Source organism: Haplochromis burtoni, unplaced genomic scaffold (assembly GCF_018398535.1).
Source record: "Haplochromis burtoni strain Fernald_Lab_line unplaced genomic scaffold, NCSU_Asbu1 Contig_87, whole genome shotgun sequence".
Classification (NCBI taxonomy): Eukaryota; Metazoa; Chordata; class Actinopteri; order Cichliformes; family Cichlidae; genus Haplochromis; species Haplochromis burtoni.
Window position 1 is genome coordinate 96,490 of NW_024582448.1, and position 15,170 is coordinate 111,659.

The window sequence follows — 15,170 nt, forward strand, 5'->3', positions numbered from 1 at the left end:
TAACTTTGTACTTTGTTTTAAGAGTCTTTTTTTCAGTTATTATACATGTAGTGAATATAAAGGGCATACAGAACAAAGGAGGTTGAAGAGGGAAACATTTTCCTGTCAGATTATGATGCACACAGAGACACTGTCCATCTTTGAAACACAGAGAATCACAAACTGAGGTTTCATCTAATCTAATCAAATCTATTCAGCTCCTGTTGTGCTCCTCACATCTATGCAATCTAAATGCAAGAACAGCTGCTTAATCAATGTGTGGCGCATTCAAACATGCGTGCAGCGTACAGGCTTGTGTCTTTGCCGTCGCACATACGTACACACAAACCATCTTTGATTTATAATCAACAAAATCAGCCACAACACTTCTGTCTAATTAAATCGAGTTTGTTCCAGTTGTAGAATTCACATTTATTCAATTTTGATGTAAGAACAGCTGTTCAATCAAGCACACGGGCACTCACACACGCTAACACACCCTGTTCACACAGTGAATCCCCAGGAGATCCTAAATAGGTGTATCCATCTCAAAGCACCTGCCAACACACATAGCCAGAAGTCTCTCGACAAACAGCCTAGGGGAAATAATTCCAAAAGTTCCCTCTACCATTGCTCACTTCCTCCGGTGCACTTGTTCCACTAATTAATCAAACATATTGCTGTGACCTAAAACCCATTTCTGTTTTTTTTTCTTCTCTTCCCCATTTCTGTCTGCTTCCATTTGTTGCCTTTCTTCATGCTTTTCATTTGCATGTCTAGTTATGTACAATATTTCTCTATTTTTTTGCACGATTGCACTGATTAACCTTGCCTGTCACCGAAAACTTGACATAATTATTCCTCAGCTGGTATTTGATTAGGATCATTCTGATCAACAGATTTAAAATATCTAGTGCTTTTCTATAGCTTAAAATATATATTTATGACATATGACAGGATTAATATTTGGAAAGTTATGCAGTGTGAAACTAAAAGTACTTCCCATGCATACTTAGTCTGAATCAAAACTGACTCTGCTTTGTCTATTTGCAGGAGCCCCATCAGACTCAGTTTCCTAATGAGTGGCAGGAGAAGCTGAGCCAGTTTCAGAAGATGCTGGTGATTCGCTGTCTCAGGCCAGACAAAGTCAGTCCACATGGGGAATGATCTCTTTTTATAACCTTTTTTTCACATAAAACCTCTAAAACATTCCTTTAACTTGTCCTCAGATTGTTCCCGTGGTTCAGGAGTTTGTTTCAGACAAGTTGGGCCATCACTTCATTGAAGCACCACCCTTTAACTTAAGTAACACCTTTACAGATAGCCACTGTTGTGCCCCCCTTATCTTCATCCTTTCCCCTGGCTCCGACCCCATGGCGGCTTTGCTCAAGTTTGGAGATGAAAAGGTACAGAGACATTACAACTATAGCTGTCATCCTGCTGTGTGCATCAAACTGTAAATGAAATCAAAATTGCCTCTAACAATGAAAGAAATTCAATCTCAATATTTACTGGGTCTAAAAAAAAAGAGAGAGAGAGAGAGAGAGAGACCTCAGTTAAAAAGCAGCTAAAAAATGAAGTGCACCACTCTTCTTATCTCTCAGGGCTTTACTGGTAACAAGCTGACGTCCCTCTCTTTGGGCCAAGGCCAAGGTCCTATTGCTATGCGCATGATTCAGACAGGCATTAACGAAGGCACCTGGGTGGTTCTGCAAAACTGCCACTTGGCCACTTCATGGATGTCAACACTGGAGAGAGTTTGTGAGGTGAGGACATGCGTTTTTTTCAGTACACAGCAAGTTATATTGTTCCAATATATGCATGTATTTACTTGCTTTTTGCCTCTGTGAGCAGGGGCTGAACCCAGATACCACCCACCCAGACTTCAGGCTGTGGCTTACTAGCTACCCATCTCCCACATTCCCTGTGGCGGTGCTCCAGAATGGTGTTAAGATGACCAACGAGGCTCCAAAAGGTCTCCGCTCCAACATTGCACGTTCCTTCTTAATGGATCCCATCTCTGACCCAGAGTTTTTTGGCAGCTGCAGCAAGCCGGTCAGTATGCAAACATGTCTTGGTGGCTTGCTGTGCATGTCTACCATGGCTCCATCAGCGGGTGGATTTCAGGGTGTGTGTGTTTTAGCAGTGGGATACGAGCACCACTATTTATCTTAGATCACATCTTTCATCTGTTCCACCTCCCAGGCTGTGTTCAAGAAGCTATTGTATGGCTTGTGTTTCTTCCACGCCCTGACCCAAGAGAGGAGAAAGTTTGGACCTTTAGGCTGGAACATTCCATACGAGTTCAATGAGACTGACCTCCGGATCTCTGTACAGCAACTACACATGTTCCTGGAACAGTACCAGGTAGATGTTCTTGAATTGTTTCCATTCACGGGCAATTTTTTTGCTTACTGTGTTTTTCTCTCCAAAAAACATTGTATTTCATCGAGTGAACGCAAGAGTTTAACCAGTTACAAATTCCATGCAGTCTGGGATGTAGTGCTTTCATATAAACTTTACATAGAGCTGTATGAAGTGAGTTTATCTCACATGCAGACCCACATCCACGATGTACTCCTATATAGCTGTCAGCATCTAAGCTCATATTAAAAATTCTGGCTTTTACAACTACCGTCTGCTTTGCTCAAGTATTCCTTTTCATAAGCCATATTCAAAACCCCTCTTGACATTTTTCCACATACAGATAGCACTCCAATCCTCCACCATCCCCTCTTCCTGTGGAAAAAGCAGTAGGCATAAACTACTGAGGATCTTTTTGGAACGCAGTGACATTTTCAGCTTGTGGCTGAGTGTTGCTCAGTGCATTTTTAAGTGAAGTCCTCCTCAAGAAAATGCCAAACTGGCCACAACTTCACCCTTCTGCATCCTCACACGCTTTTTTGTGTGCGAATGCTGATTCTAAAGTGACAGGTGTGTCAGGTCACAGCATTATAACCCCCTGACAAATACTGTGTATGTCCCCTCGGTGCTTCAAAATACTTCTAACCTGTTGTGGTTTTGAATGGGATAGTTTGGATGTTTTATGGTTTCTGGCAGTGGGCTGTAGTTGGATCCTCGGGTTCTGTGGATTGTGGGGAGGGGTCTTTGTTCATCCGGCTTGTTTTACAGCTGTTAAGGAATTTTTGCATTGTGACAGAGCACATTGCTCTGCTGAAGAAGCTTCTACCATGAGGTAGAAGTCAAAGTAATGTCTGCATGAATGCCATAAGTTTCCCATCGTTTTGTTTCATTTTGCAACGAAAAAAAAAAACGATCACTTCACCTGTCAGAGCTGGCAGATCTGTGTACATTGAAAATCAACTACCTCTCACTTACCTGCTGTTATGTTCTCTTATGAAATGAATGATTTATTGTGTTGTACAGGAAGTGCCGTTTGATGCCCTCTGTTACATGACCGGTGAGTGTAACTACGGCGGGCGAGTGACTGACGACTGGGACAGACGAACCCTGCGCACGATCCTCTCGATCTTTTACACCCCAAAGATCATCCAGGACCCTGGCTACACATTTGACCCCAGTGGGCTGTACTATGCACCAGCTGAGGGAGATGTAAGATATACAGAGTCTCAGATAAGATTTTTTTTTAAACGAATCACCTCTTTGGTTAAAGTCTGGCTGTAGGCAACAAAATAAGCACAGGATTTATGGTAATATGTCAATACCAGGGAAATGTTTTTGCAGTATTCATGATGCAAAGTCTCACTGATCTGAGTTGTCACTCTCTCCTTTAGTCACATTTAGTAACTTCTCGTTACTTTTATTATCTTCAAAATGTGTGTTTGGTGCCACAACAAAAACTCCATCTCACTCCTCCGGTCACTCCGGTCAAAAGTTTGGACACACCTTCTCATTTAATGTTTTATTCTTTCTTTTTTTTTACTTTTTATATTGTAGATTCATACTGAAGATAGCTTCATGATGTGGTCTCCTAAAATGGTTTCACTTCACAGGTGTGCTGTGTCAGGGTTCATTTGTGGAATTTCTTGCTGCCTTAATGGGGTTGGGACCATCAGTGTTGTGCAGATGTCAGGTTGGTACACAGCTGCCAGCCCTATTAAAAATGTTAGAATTAATAATATAGTAAGAACCAATCAGCTAAGTAGAGAGAAATGACAGTTCATCATTACTGTAAGAACCAAAGGTCAGTCAGTCCGGAATCTTGCTAAAACTTGTGTTCCCAAAAAACCATCAAGAACTACGACAAAACTGGCTCACACAAGGACTGCCACAGGAAAGGAAGTCCAAGAGTCACCTCTGCTGCTGACATTAAATTCATCAGAGTTGCCAGCCTCAGAAATCGCAAGTTAACAGCACCTCAGATTAGAGGCTATATAGATGCCACATAGGGTTCCAGTAGCAGACACATCTCTACATCAACTGTTCAGAGGAGACTGCGAATCAGGCCTTTATGGTCAAATAGCTGCTAAGAAACTACCACTAAGGAAAAGAAAAAAAGCAGGTCAGATTTGTTTGGGCCAAAAAACACAAGGAATGGACATCAGATCAGTGGAAATCTGTGCCTTGGTCTACTCCAAATTTGAGATCTTTGGTTCCAGCCACTGTTTCTTTGTGTAACACAGAAAAGGTGAACGGATGGTCTCTACGTGCATAGGTCCCAACATGAAGCATGGGGGAGGAGGTGTGATGGTGTGGGGGTGCTTTGCTGTCGACACTGTTGGGGATTTAGTCAAATTTGAAGGCACACTGAACCAACATGGCTACCACAGCATCCTGCAGTGACGTGCCATCCTATCTGGTTTGTGTTTGGTTGGACTGTCATTTATTTTTCAACAGGTCACTGACCCCAAACTCAGCTCCAGGCTGTGTAAGGGCTATGCGACCAAGAAGGAGAGTGATGGAGTGCTGTGCCAGATGGCCTGGCCTCCACACTCACCTGACCTATCCCACCTAGGGTGAGATGGACCACAGAGTGAAGGCAAAAATGGCCAACAAGTGCTCAGCATCTGGGAGCTCCTTCAAGATTGTTGGAAAACCATTTCAGATGACTGCCTCATAAAGCTCAATGAGAAAATGCCAAGAATGTGCAAAGCAGTAATTATAGAAAAATATAAAATGTGTTTTGAGCTATTTCACACTTTTTGTGTTCACTACATAATTCCATATGTGTTCATTCATAGTTTTGCAGATTCTCACTGAAGCAACAATGTAAATAGTCATGAAAATAAAGAAAAACCATGCAATGAAAAGGTTTGTCCAAACCTTTGACTGGTAGCGTATGTATGCTGTATGAATGGATATGTGTGATTGGTGTTTTTGTTTTTTATATTTTCTATTCTTTACCCTGCTAATCAAAATGTTGCCTGTAGACTCTGATGAAAACTACATGCTGAAGGCATCGACGAAATAATACAGTTCTTCTGTATTGTAAGAAGAACTGTAAGTGTATCTGTACCTGTAAGTGTTCCTTCAGCTTTAACCTCTTCACATGTTCTACTCCTCAGTATTTGCCTTGATGTCACAATATGTCAACCAGGTTTAAGTGCAGTCTGCTAAACTAGCAGATGCTGAGTTTGTTCATGCTGTTGAATTTTTGATATATAGTACAGCATAGGTATGTTATTCACTCGTGTTTTCATTCATATTCAAATATCAGTTACACAAAGCTGCTGGCAGTATCATTGCCTTAAAATTCAATAAAAGTAAACCTGGCAGTTTTTCAAGGAAGCATATTGCAGGACTCCTTTGCATTGTTGTTGAGCTACCTTTAAAAAGTCATTAACAGATAAAATGTGTGTAACAAGGCACAGCAGGAAGCCACCATCAGTGAGGGCTGATATATTTGTTAACACTAGTACAATCTATGGTGCACACCATTTTATTTGGCATTTAGTTCTCCAGCACTGCACCCCCCTCCAACCACATCTTTTATTCATGAAGCCACATTTACATAGTCATTAAAATAAATGTCAGCAATCTAAGGAGCCGACTTGTTTTTCAGCGAGTGTTATTACTCGAGATGTTTCCTGATGTTGCGTTAAAAAATCGTCCTCTTACTTCACTCGTCCCCTCTCCCTCTGTTTTCTGCATCTCTGTCGCAGTACGACAACTACATCGAATATACCAAGTCGCTGCCACTCAATCCGTCACCAGAAATTTTTGGCATGAATGCTAACGCAGATATCACCAAGGACCAGGCTGAGACTCAACTTCTGTTTGACAGCATCTTGCTTACACAGGTAACGCTACCTTGACCCTTGATAAGTCTGTATTGTATTGATCAGCTGTCACAGGAAGTTCAGACACACATGAGTAATCTTTTAGGAAAAATAAACGGGCATATCCAGGAGTAGTTTGTAGAGATCTTTTTTTACTACCACAGAAATGGAAAAAAACAGCACTGAGGCCAGACCTCGGCACAAATTAAAAAAAAGAAAGAGCCAGCAGTCTTTGGTTGCTTCCCAGGCCAAAGCGCCCCCTCTTGGCCAACATCCCAGATGCTCAGCTGGAATGACCCCACCCACTCTGACCCCGCAAATACATAACACACAAACAAACACAAAATAAACAGACCGGAATACATGCATGGGAACACATTTACCTAGGCACCAAAGTTATTTCTCCCATAAACACACACAGCATCGGTATGCCTCCTGTGGATCTGTTCTAAATATTTTATCGGCCTGCATTAAAATGCACCGTGCAGCATTAATTAAAAACAAAAAAAAATCTAAATAAATATTGCAGTTGCTTTTAGAGAGACTTCTCAAAGAGCAACATTGTGCTTTGAGGCTGCAGAGACACAGTCACAGTGGCTTTGGTGGAGCTGTGTGATCCAGCATCATTATAGCTCAGCTTTGTTAGACGAGGTTAGCTTGTTCAGGATTATATATCTTACCGCTTCCCCGCTCCAGTCGATGTTTGATGGAAATCAAATGTGAGGGATTTTGCATCAAGGCCTACTCGAACATGAAAGAAGTGTGGCTTCTACTGCAAAGTGGAAAGGGGTTTTTATTTATCTGTGTATCCATTTATTTAAAGAACCACCACAGTGTCTTTGACTTCTGAAAAAATATTTCTCTATGCTAGAAGTTTTAAAGTGGATCGACACACAACACTAGAGAAGAATTCCACATTCAGCTCAGCATATATAGTGAAAGTGTATTTTTATAGCATCAGACCTGCGTTGCTACAAAGACAGAATTATCTCCACATGCATCGTGACTTCTAGATCTCAAGTTAAAATTAGAGCTCCGTGCAGTCTGGCATTTATTCGTATAAATTCCATTCAACAAGATTAATAATGGCTCCAGTCATGTGTGGACTTCATTAGCATCTAATACGATCTCATCAGTCTCAATGACCGATAAACAGGGAGACACTTCAAATGGAATGAAGCAGCTATTTATCATTCTCCTACTGTAACCCTGTTGCCATCAGCCAATGATTATCCATTACCGCTGGCTAGTGACTAAGCATCATATAGGTAAATGGTGCAAGTTGCACTAAGAAGAAAAGCGTAAGAATCACAGATTAGAGTGAATAATTATCACCATGAATGATCATTATAATTGTTGATAAGAGTGTGTCAAATTACTGCGTGGGAGAAATCGGGGGTAAAATGCAGTGAAGCCTTTCATCTCGCGCTGTATGATGAAATCCTGAGATTATACTTGCAGTGATTCCTCTGTGGACAGTGTTGCAGCTATAACCTGAGAAATGTGTACAAATTAAGAAAGAGAAGGTAAAATAAAATATAAAAACGTTGATATTCTGTGTCATTCCGTGTTCTTTTAGATGCATAAAATGTGAATCACTCAGGCAGAAAGATGATGAAATATAAGCAAAGTCGAGTCAGAAGTCAGGCCCTCTTAGCATCAGGGTCTTTTCAGGATCAGAATAGCACTAGTGCAAATGAGTCTTTAAAAGAGAATACATAATTTGACAAGTCAAAGACAGCAAATGGTAATTTTCCTTAAAAAATATGAACTGTCAATCGAGTGAGAACCCCACATCCTGCCTTCCCTTCTCATCAGCCCTCTGTCGCTCTGTTGTGCTCTATGTCTCTGATCAGTCCCGCTCTTCAGGCGCAGATGCCAAATCCTCAGATGACATGGTCTTTGAAGTGGCAGCTGACATCCTCAGTAAGCTGCCTGAAGACTTTGACTTGGAGGCAGCAATGAGCCGCTTTCCTACCAGCTACAACCAGAGCATGAACACAGTGCTGGTGCAGGAGATGGGTCGCTTCAACAACCTGCTCGGCACGATCCGAGACTCTTGCATCAACATTCAGAAGGCCATAAAGGTACGTGGAGAAAGGGCTGGAATGTATCTGCAGTAAATTTGAAGAGTGTCTTTTTTTTAAAATCACTTTTCACAAGAGAAATATGAAAATATCAAGAATTAAGTGTCGTCACTCAGCAGCCATCTGAGCAAAAGCCTCTAACTAAATAACTGAAAGGAGAACCATAAGTCTTATTTCAGTGGTCATGGGATATAAAAACACTATTATGAATTACTTATAACTCACTTCAAAAAAGCAACACGATCAAAGTGTGTGGCTCATCCCACCAGAGCACAGAGAAAATGTGCTGGTTTACATTAAGGAGACTGTAAGATGAGAAAAAGTACTCCTGGCTAGAACTTTAGTATGATAACAGATATATCAGCAGCCGCACACTTGAAACTGTCATGAACTTCAACTGTGTACTTGCAAATGTACAAGATGACTGGATCATATGTTTCCCAGTTGGGCTCTGTGGTGGCTCTCTGGGAGACAGGTGAGACACTTGGCATTCAGGAGTTTTCCCATCACTTTCTATTGATCGTTTTGAGAGTGCCACGCCTCTCCTTTATACCGCCTCTGGGTAATACCTGACCTACCAGAGAGGGGAGTAAGCATTAAGTGTTTAAGTCTGGTCCAGGTCTCAGGAATCATTGTTGTCTGGATATTGTCCAAATGCCAAACGCTGTGTAATTGCTGTAAATTTGTTTAAGAAAAACAGTTACGCCAAATGATGAATCATCATTGATTTTACATTTCTGTTCAGTGAAAGTAATAATTCATGTGTGGACGCACACCTCTGCTGAATGATTATAGAGGAAACACTGGTAATGCATCCTCAGAAATCAGATACTATAAACATTCAGCAGAATACAGTTGGGTGCAACAACCTAATATACATCCTCTCTTTGTTAAACCAGGGAAAGTGTAGACATTATCCTGCATATAATTTTTGTCTACGTAAAAGTCTGTGTGTTACTGTTATTGTCATCATACAAGCAGTGTTGCTAAATTATACAAGTATTACAGGAGTCTGAGCAGTTGCACTCCCAAATAGATTCTAACACCTTCATATAATTTTTATTAGTTATTTTATTCTTTTCTTAAATTGCGACAAACACACTTGGAAACTTGGAAACAGCATTCGATGATTGACTGGAATTAGACTAAATGAAATTAATAAAGCAAAGTTCCTCTGCATATAACTGCAGTCCTGTTGTTCAAAGGTTAGAAAAATAAGCCTAGACACTTGCGTGCTTGTCTTTGTAAGTTTAATGAACACATCTCTTTCTGAGATGTTCCATCGTCACCAGACTGAAGAGAAAGCCCAAGACTCACAAGGGGAACAAAGCACATCATAGTTCATTGTGGTATCAAAGGCCCCCCACAGAACAGTAAGAGTTCCCCATTACGCACCTGTCTGTCTCCTGCTAGCTTCAAAGAAAGTTAATCACATGTGTGTGATGTGTGGGTGTGTTTGTGTGCAGGGTCTCGTGGTGATGTCTGCAGAGCTGGAGGAGGTGGTCAGCAGCATCCTGAAGGGTCGCATCCCAGCCATGTGGATGAAGAAGTCCTACCCCAGCCTCAAATCGTTAGGAAGCTACGTCAACGACTTCCTAGAGCGACTGACGTTCTTGCAGGTGACTAAAACAAGAGAACTGCATCAAATAAATTGGATTCTGGTCTGTTGACTGGAGTTTAGTTATAAGGATCTGACCATTTTGCTTTTTTTTTGAGCCAAAAGTGAGCATACTTGGATGAGATGGTGGCTAGTGAGTTTGTTTAGGAAGCTGCATTTGAAAAGTGCACAGGTGTAACAGAGAAAGTAACATTTTACTTCCAGCCCATCTAAGTCCTTTACTGTGAATTAAGCTCATGAACTTACCAGATCAATGCATTTAAATTTTCCTACATGCAGCACAAGGCGATAAACATCACCAACAGGTTCAGATCAGCTCTTCAAGGTACAGGAGCGAGGCCTCGCAGACCGTGTTGTTCAGCCCTAATGTCGATCACTCACCAGGTTAAACTGGAAAAAATCTATGCCTACAGTTTTAATGGATGAAGGTCTAAAACTTTCGGGGAGCATCTTGGGGTTAGTATCTTGCCCAAGGATATTTGGCATGACTGGAGCAGACAGGGATTGAACCACCAGCCTTCCAATTAGTGGAGAACATGAGCTAAAGTCATGCCTTTATATAAGTCAGGTATTATCACAGCACAAAATAAAAATAGTAAAGCTGATTAAAAATTAAATAACAACATAAAAATGTTTTAATAAGGTATTAACCGCATTTTTTATACATAAGTGTTATGGATGAAAAACTTAAGTCATTGCATACTTTTGCTGTATAACGATCTGCCTTAAGCTGTGCCACACTTGGCACACTTACACAAGAGTGCTTTATTCCACAGTGGCTTATCAACACGGAGGAGGCAGGGAGATCTGCTGTATTATGCATTTTAATCATGAGCAGAGTTGGCACTGGAAACACTTGCAGCCACATGACCTACCATGTGAGTCTGCAAAGTGAAGCGCTTCATCGAACAGTGCTGTCAGTTCCCACGGCAGAAATATCCTCCTCCTGTTAGTACCCACTCAAATGAAAAGAATACTGTGTGTGTGCATCTACTCGCGACTCCCTAAAAGTGAGCTGGAAAGTGCTGTGTTCCTTAACTGTGACTGCATGTTTGTTTAGGAGATGTTGGTAAAAATAATAATCCCTGTTAACATTTATGAATACAGAAATCAGTAAAAAAAAAGGAGGAAAAATGGAACTTTTGACCCTACAGTGCAGGGATTTGGTGCTTTGTTGTTCTGTGAGAGGATTTTGCTGGCGTGGGTTGGGTCCACCTGCAAACCAGTACAAAGTTGCTCTAAAGATCATATTTATCATCTTTTCCAGGAGGACAATGCCCCCATCCCGACGGACGTGAGGGGTCTGTGATTGGATGAAATTGTGATCACTTTTGTTTCGGGGCTGGGGGTCGAAGGCTACAAGTGTTTTCCTATTCCTGTAGTGATTTCCTGAATTGGCAGGTTACATTTATTGTAATACCACAGCACTAGCATGTGGCATGCTAGTGCATGCTAGTGCTGTGCCTCAGTGTGTGTCGCTTGATTTGTGGTCCAGACTGAAACATCTCAGGGATCAAGTGAAGAATTCAGTTTTCACATTACAATCTGTCATTTAAATAACATATGTGCTGTAATTCCTTTTGTTTGTATAAGTCAGGAATTATCACAGGTTAAATTAGCAGCTCAACATAATATTAAACATATTGTACTTTAGTTACCTGCAGTGTGTAATGTTGACATGGACTTTCTTGTTCTTCTGTGCATTTATTTTTTGACTTGCTTTTCCTCACTGACTGTTTTGACTCTAAATGTCTTCTTTTCCTCTGTGTGTGTTCAGGACTGGTACGACAAGGGCGCGCCTGCTGTATTTTGGATATCAGGATTCTTCTTCACCCAAGCCTTTCTCACAGGCAGCCAGCAGAACTACGCCAGGAAGCACACCATCCCTATCGATTTGCTGGGCTTTGACTTCGAGGTCCTGGATGACAGACAGTACAATCAGCCTCCAGCGGACGGTAGGATGCTGCTAGGAGAAAGAAAACAGCAGATAGGATGAGGGAGCGTGGCCTTGGGTTAATAGTGTAAGCAGGGTATTAGGACAGGTTTTCTAAAGGCCCCTCTCATTAAATGAGGGTAAATAAAAGATACGGGGAAGATGGAGAGCACTTGTAGTAGGAAGGAATCTGAGAGATGAAAGAGGGGAATTCAAAATGAGGTTTCAAAGCAGAGAGCGAAATGAGAGGAACACAAGTGGTGGGTGTAGGAGAAGAAACAAACAGATGAAAGTGACACAAGGCTGACTGAATACGAGAGAAGCAAAGTATAAAGCGAGAAAGTAAGTTAAAGTAAAGCATCCCTGCCTCTCTCTTACACGCGGGCCTGCATCAGCCCCTCGCTGTGCCTCCAGCTCCGCTGTGAGATTCTCAGTCAAAGTCTCACATAAAGTCTCATCCTCAATCAGCTCCCTGCTGGGCCCCCACCAAGCTAACACAAGCTATACTGCCAAGCTACAAATCTGACAGTGTGTTTGTGCATTTGGGTGTGTCATACTGTAGGGGTGCCAACATCTAGTTATCTCTAAGTCATGCCCCCTTTTCCAGCCTATTAGAGGAAGAGCCTGCTGCACTCTGCAAACAAGCAGAGGTCAGTTCAGCTTAATTCATGTAGAAATGTGTTTGTCCAAATCTGCAGTTTGTAGAAGGTAAGGTTTTAATATCACAGCAAGAATGAATTGTGTGTGTTTGTGTCAGGTGTGTACATCAGAGGTCTGTTCCTTGATGGGGCGCGCTGGGACAGAAAGACCAAACGTCTTGCTGAGTCCTATCCCAAAGTGCTGCACGACTCCATGCCTGTGGTGAGCAATCGGCATTGCCTTCATGTTGGTCCTCACCTTTTATTTCTAATAATTTTGTGCTTTTTATTGAATTTTTTGCAGCTGTTGTGAGCCCTCACAAGTAAAGCGCATCCTTATGGAGTTTTTCAGGGCTGATAAACAGATTGAGCTGTTTAAAAACTGTTTCCTGATGTCACAGCCTAAAGGCATCATTTAGTTTTCACTCAGCACTATTTTCTATTCCAGATTTAAGCACCAGTGTCAAGGCAAAAAATCATGATGTGTATGGCAGAATAAGAGGAAAAAGGCATTATTTGTAACCAGCTGATAATTCAGTAGGAAAAAACCCCACAAAACTTTGAAATGACTGGATTTGAAAGGCCTCGGTTGGAAGGTAAACGCTACAGCGCGTGTGTGAAACTGGCTTATGAATGCCTTCCTGGTGAGGCCCCATGCAGAAACACGTAGAGAGAAGCGTGTTGGTTTATACTTTATATTACAGCTTGTGGATTTGAAAGCTCATTGTGGGCACTGTTAAATGAATTTGTGGAGCTGATAGCAAAACACTGCAGGCACCTGGTCCAAAAAGGCCCCAAAAAGCCGTGTTGCATAACAAATTCTTACATAAAGTTTGCAGGGAGGAGGTTTATTGATTGTGCTTGTGTGAATCCCTCTGGCCATCAGAAAGAAAAAGTTTTTAATTGTTGCGTTGCTCGTAAACCCCAGTGCGACAGCTTTTACTTAAGAAGGGACAAATACTGCAAAGGAAGCGAGCAGCAGCCGCTGCGGGTGTAGCTGCTGCTTCACCCAGGAGGATGTTCTCTGGACTCGGCTGCAGCCTCAGCACTATTTTACATTCTGCCTGCAGGACACTTGTCTCCTTCCCATCCTTTTATTAATTAGCAGGGCATGCTGTGGCATATGAAAGCAGAGTGATGGAAGTAAGAGCCGGTGGCTCAGAGCAGCCACTGATCAAGTTTTCCTTACGGTTTGAATCTTTTCCATTCTCTCTTCTTCACAATGCAGTCAGCGCCTATGAATTATGCACGAGACTGACTTTTTTTAATATTCAGACAGTTCAGGGCAAGTTATTAACAGAATCAGTTCTTGACAAGAGCGGAACTTAATTAAAAATGTGTTTATTATTTGTGGGGAGAGAAAAAAGCAGCACAACAGAGGCTGCCGCGCCTGCCTTTGAAATGCAAATCTTCGCTGAGGCGCCCGTTATGGAACCAGATGAGCAGTTTTTCAGGCTGCAAGTCTACAAACAGTTTTTGTTTTTTGGGTTTTTAAAGATGTTTTTTGGAGTGGCCCAGTTTATCCCTTTTGCATAACCAAGACTTCTTAATAGCCCAAGGGAGCTCTTGCTTGTTAATGCTATTGTTTTATAAGTTTATGTCCCCAAAGTTCCAATTTGTAAGTTAATGTTTGGATAACAAATCGAGAGCCAGGTTAGTTTCCACTGCAGCGAATGCTTATCGCTCCATCCTGACCTCTGAACCCCTTTGAAGACACCCACGCCCATCACAGTGCATTTATCCTGCAATCAGGGCTGTTTCCTTTTGTGTGTCATCAGTGGAGGCGAAGCAAACCCCCAAAGCCAGCTGAATTATTCCACCAGTCAAATCTTATGAAAGGAAAACAACCTCTACACAACCACGGCTGCTTTCCAAACTCTAAACAGATCACACCCCAACACTTTGAGGTGCGACCACCCCATCCCGTCCCCTCTGTAACACTCTGTGCTTCTCTCTGTCAGATGTGGTTGAAGCCCATGAAGCGAGGCGACATTCCTGAGAGGATGTGTTATCTGGCGCCCGTCTACAAGACGAGCGAGCGACGTGGCACCCTGTCCACCACTGGACACTCCACCAATTATGTCATCGCCATGACACTCAACTCCAACGTTCCTGCGGAGCACTGGATCAGAAGAGGGGTCGCTCTACTCTGCCAGCTCAGCTCGTAGTCTCAGCTTTGGCTTACGTCTGGATTTGTTTTACACTCTGACGTGTGATTAAAAAAAAAAAAAAAAAATCGGGAACAGAAACCGACGCAGGCTCTCTGGGCTTTTTTTCAGAATGTTACAAACCTGCAACACCAAAAAATGACACCAATAATCATCCACAAAACACACAAGAGCACGTGTCGTACACAATGTCAGTGCCACGATGCATCAGCTGGACGACATCAGTGAGGCTGGTCGAGCTCCTGTAAAGGACCTCTTCACGCTGCACTGGATAATAACACAAACCACAATCTTCTCCTAAACGTAACCAAGCTTCCATCCATTCGCTTCCGCTTATCCTTTTCAGGGTCGCGGGGGGCGCTGGAGCCTATCCCAGCTGTCATAGGGCGAAAGGCGGGGTACACCCTGGACAGGTCGCCAGTCTGTCGCAGGGCTAACACACAGGGACAGACAACCATTCACACTCACATTCACTCGCACATTCATACCTAGTGGCAATTTGGATTATTCAATTAACCTATCCCCACAAGCTGCATGTCTTTGGACG

General features: G+C 42.3%; 1 protein-coding gene across 1 annotated transcript in view; it reads left to right on the top strand.

The window, feature by feature from the left end:
- Positions 1–14,727, top strand: part of dnah7 (dynein, axonemal, heavy chain 7) — a 74,562-nt gene extending 59,835 nt beyond the window's left edge. The window contains exons 55-66 of the mRNA XM_005925807.3: positions 1,033–1,125; positions 1,209–1,385; positions 1,584–1,745; positions 1,834–2,034; positions 2,185–2,346; positions 3,367–3,552; positions 6,063–6,200; positions 8,036–8,266; positions 9,733–9,885; positions 11,662–11,839; positions 12,575–12,678; positions 14,417–14,727. Coding sequence (XP_005925869.1) covers positions 1,033–1,125; positions 1,209–1,385; positions 1,584–1,745; positions 1,834–2,034; positions 2,185–2,346; positions 3,367–3,552; positions 6,063–6,200; positions 8,036–8,266; positions 9,733–9,885; positions 11,662–11,839; positions 12,575–12,678; positions 14,417–14,623 — 1,992 coding nt within the window. The 3' untranslated portion in view covers positions 14,624–14,727. The remainder of the gene's footprint in view (positions 1–1,032; positions 1,126–1,208; positions 1,386–1,583; positions 1,746–1,833; positions 2,035–2,184; positions 2,347–3,366; positions 3,553–6,062; positions 6,201–8,035; positions 8,267–9,732; positions 9,886–11,661; positions 11,840–12,574; positions 12,679–14,416) is intronic.
- Positions 14,728–15,170: the final 443 nt, after the last annotated feature.